At 46.4% G+C, this 3180-nt stretch overlaps 1 protein-coding gene across 1 annotated transcript; it reads right to left on the bottom strand.

The window, feature by feature from the left end:
• Positions 1-1564: 1564 nt before the first annotated feature.
• On the bottom strand, positions 1565-2950 carry LOC101595514 (tubulin polyglutamylase complex subunit 2-like). The gene has a single exon (XM_045150491.1). It carries the CDS (start codon positions 2948-2950, stop codon positions 2192-2194), a length of 759 nt encoding a protein of 252 aa, XP_045006426.1. The 3' UTR covers positions 1565-2191.
• Positions 2951-3180: the final 230 nt, after the last annotated feature.

The raw sequence follows: 3180 nt of genomic DNA, 5'->3' as shown, positions 1-3180 counted from the left end.
TAAAGGCTTGCAAAAGCTGTCAGCCTGGGTTCAATTCCACAGGCACCCATGAAAAGCCATGCCAGGCTCTGCCCTGGTGGGTAGGCAGTGCTGAGGAGGGACCAGGCCCTCTGGTTCCTCCCAAGGGGTTGAGGAGAAGGATGAGCGTCAGACGACTCAACCTCTCCTAGTCACCAGAGAAAACCCACACTGAGTTAGGAGTCTTGTCGAAGCAGGAACTTGCTTTATTGTTACAAGCAGTTGCCTATATAATGTTGGGAACGAAGGTGGGGATTCTCGGATGGGGGGAAGGTAAGGGCCAATAGTAAACTGTGATTATTGAAATGATAATTCCAAATCCTGCGCAGAAGTAGCAGGCCAGAAGCCATTAGGCATCTTGCTGAGTCCGAGGCAGATCACCAAACTTTAGCTAGGCTCAGGAAGTTCCACTAGGCCTCACGCCCAGGCCTCTCAAGGCCCAACAAAGCCAGAGTAGCATTTGTTTGCAGCAACACACACACAATAATTAAAAACAAATTAAAAAGCACAAGAACAAATAGAAAATAATATTAGTTTGGGACAGGCACTGTGGATATAATAAATGGAGCAAAACAGGTTTCCTGAGGACCTTGGGGATTGGAAACATTTGAGAATGGCTGTCTTTCTGCCTCTCTCTGACAAGCTCCATGTTATATCCTGGGAGGTTGTAGACAACTATATGCTCAGCAACCATCCTGATACACATCACTTTTATGCTTGTGCAAGAGTCTGACTTCAGGGCTGGGGCTGTAGCTCAGTTGGCAGAGTGCTTGGCCAGAAAACCTGAAGCCCTGGGTTCTAGCCCCAGCATTTCAGAAACTGGGTAGGTTGGTATATGCCTGTATCCCAGCACTAGGGAGGTAGAGGTAAAGGTAGGAGGGTTAGAAATTCAAGGTCACCCTTGCTTACATAGTTAGTTCAAGGCCAGACTGGAATACATGAGACCCTATATCAAAACAAACAACAAAAAATCAGAATCTAAGTTCACTAGAGTACAAGGCCTATATCATCTCTGTCTTTTGCTCTGTGATGTATCCCTAGCACTTGGAATGGTGCCTGGAATAACAGTTGGAATTCAATAAATAATGGATGGATGAGCTATCCTGGTGTTGTCATGGTTTGGGCTCCTCTAAACCCAGACCCAAAGATGAGGAATTAGATACAAATAATTTATCTGGCAAGGTAACTCCAGGATGCACAACTAGGAGTATGAAAAAGTGAGATAGGGAAGAGAAAAAGAGCCAGTTTTTTTGGGGGGGGGGGGTTTATTTTTGGGTTTTTTTTTTTTTTTTTTTTTTTGGTTTTTCGAGGTAGGGTCTCACTCTGTCTCAGGCTGACCTGAATTTAACTGCATAGAGTCAGGGTGCCCTCAAACTCACAGCGATCCTCCCACCTCTGCCTCCTGAGTGCTGGGATTAAAGGCGTGCGCCACCATGCCCAGCTTTTTTTCTTCTTGACACTGTTTCATGTAGCCCAAGCTGGCCCTGAATTCACTATATAGCCTAGGCTGGCCTTAAACTTCTTTTTTTTTTTTTTTAAACTGATCAGGAATGTGAACTTTATAATACATTAAAAACATGAATGACTCAAGTAAGAAATGTTTGTGGTCTGGGATGTAAAGAACATAAAACTGCATCTTTAAGAGTTTTCAGGAAACATGAAGTTAACGCATCAATATGATTTAACAGCAAATAAACTCATCTGAAGTATGACACGTTTGGAAGTAACTCCATCCCTGCCCACCAATCCAGAATCCACTAGCCATGACAATGCTTGATGTGTGCTCACTGCAACTGAGGAAATGAATTTTTCATACATGAAGCAGCCACTAAGGTTTCATGGGTTAGAGTGTGGGTTTCTCCGGGGGCTTTCTCTAATTATTGCTGAGGAATTGAGGGCTGGGTGTAGGAAGAGGACGATTCTCCATATACTCACATGGACACTTACGATCTGAACTTCTCCACTGCAACGACCCACCATGAGATAAAGACTCCTAGAGAGAACACACCATGCCCTTCCAACTCCTCACTATGAGTAGAGTAAAGGCCTATGATGTCAGTCATTCAGGAAGATGCTGAGTCACATAGAGAATCTGAGGTTGGGCCACTTCTTAGCCCGCTTGTGCATGGAAATCACTGCTGTGGGGCTAGCTGAGAGCTGGGCAGAGGAATGCTCATTTATGGAAAGGGTTTCCATAGCCCGAGGAAGGTTTAGGGGTAGAGGGACCTGAGGATCCAGGCCCTTTCTGACCACCTAAAGGTTGTACAGGTCCTTTCTTTTTGGGGTCTGGAGTTTTGTTTTGGTTCTTAAACACCTTGTTTGGATTCAGCTTGTTCACAAAGGAGTCGGTCTCTTCAGTGAGCAGGTTTGTATTGTAGGTGATAGGCTTGTACATACTGAACCATTGCTTGGCCTGTGGGCTAATGCCATAGCTGGTGAACGCATACTGCCACTGAGGCAGGTCCAGGTGGGTTATGAGCAAATGGTAATAGGCAGTAAAAGTATCTGTAAGAAAATGCCAGTATAATGCTCTGTCCAGGAACCAGATCTCAGTGTCATGCGGGAGTCCTGGTTTTCCACTTTTGTAGACAAGGCAAACCTTCCCATTCCCACTGCAGGAATCCAACTCAAATATCACACTGCGAGAGTCAAAGTGAGGCTTCTCTGGTTGGTCATCACTGTCATCTAGTTTCACACTCCATGTCATGTGGAAGCCATTGGTCATCATGTAAAAGTTCTTCACATCGTCAGGCATCACACAGTTGTTCTTTTGTTCCCATGAAGAAATCATATGACGTTCAGCAGGCAGCTTTTCTGTAATGGTCCCCTCTGTCACACCTGGGGAAGACTCTAGGATGCGGGTGACGCCCAGGGTCAGCTTCTCCAGATGCGGCTTGCTGGGGCCTGGCAGCGGGGGCAGCGTCTGCTCCATGGCTCGCGGCGCCAACAGCCCCAGGGACTGGCCTTAAACTTCTGATCCTCCTGGCTCTACCTTCTCAGTGCAGGGACTACAGATGTGTGCCATCATGCCTGGTTTATGCAGTGCTGGGGATCAAACCCAGGGCTTCACGTATGTAAGCACTCTACCAACTGAGCTACATCCCTAGTCCCCCCTAGTCCCTCCCCCTTTTCCCCCCTTTTCTTTCTTTCTTTCTCTCTCTC

Source organism: Jaculus jaculus, chromosome 5 (assembly GCF_020740685.1).
Source record: "Jaculus jaculus isolate mJacJac1 chromosome 5, mJacJac1.mat.Y.cur, whole genome shotgun sequence".
Lineage (NCBI taxonomy): Eukaryota > Metazoa > Chordata > Mammalia > Rodentia > Dipodidae > Jaculus > Jaculus jaculus.
This window is presented reverse-complemented; position numbering and strand designations above follow the sequence as displayed.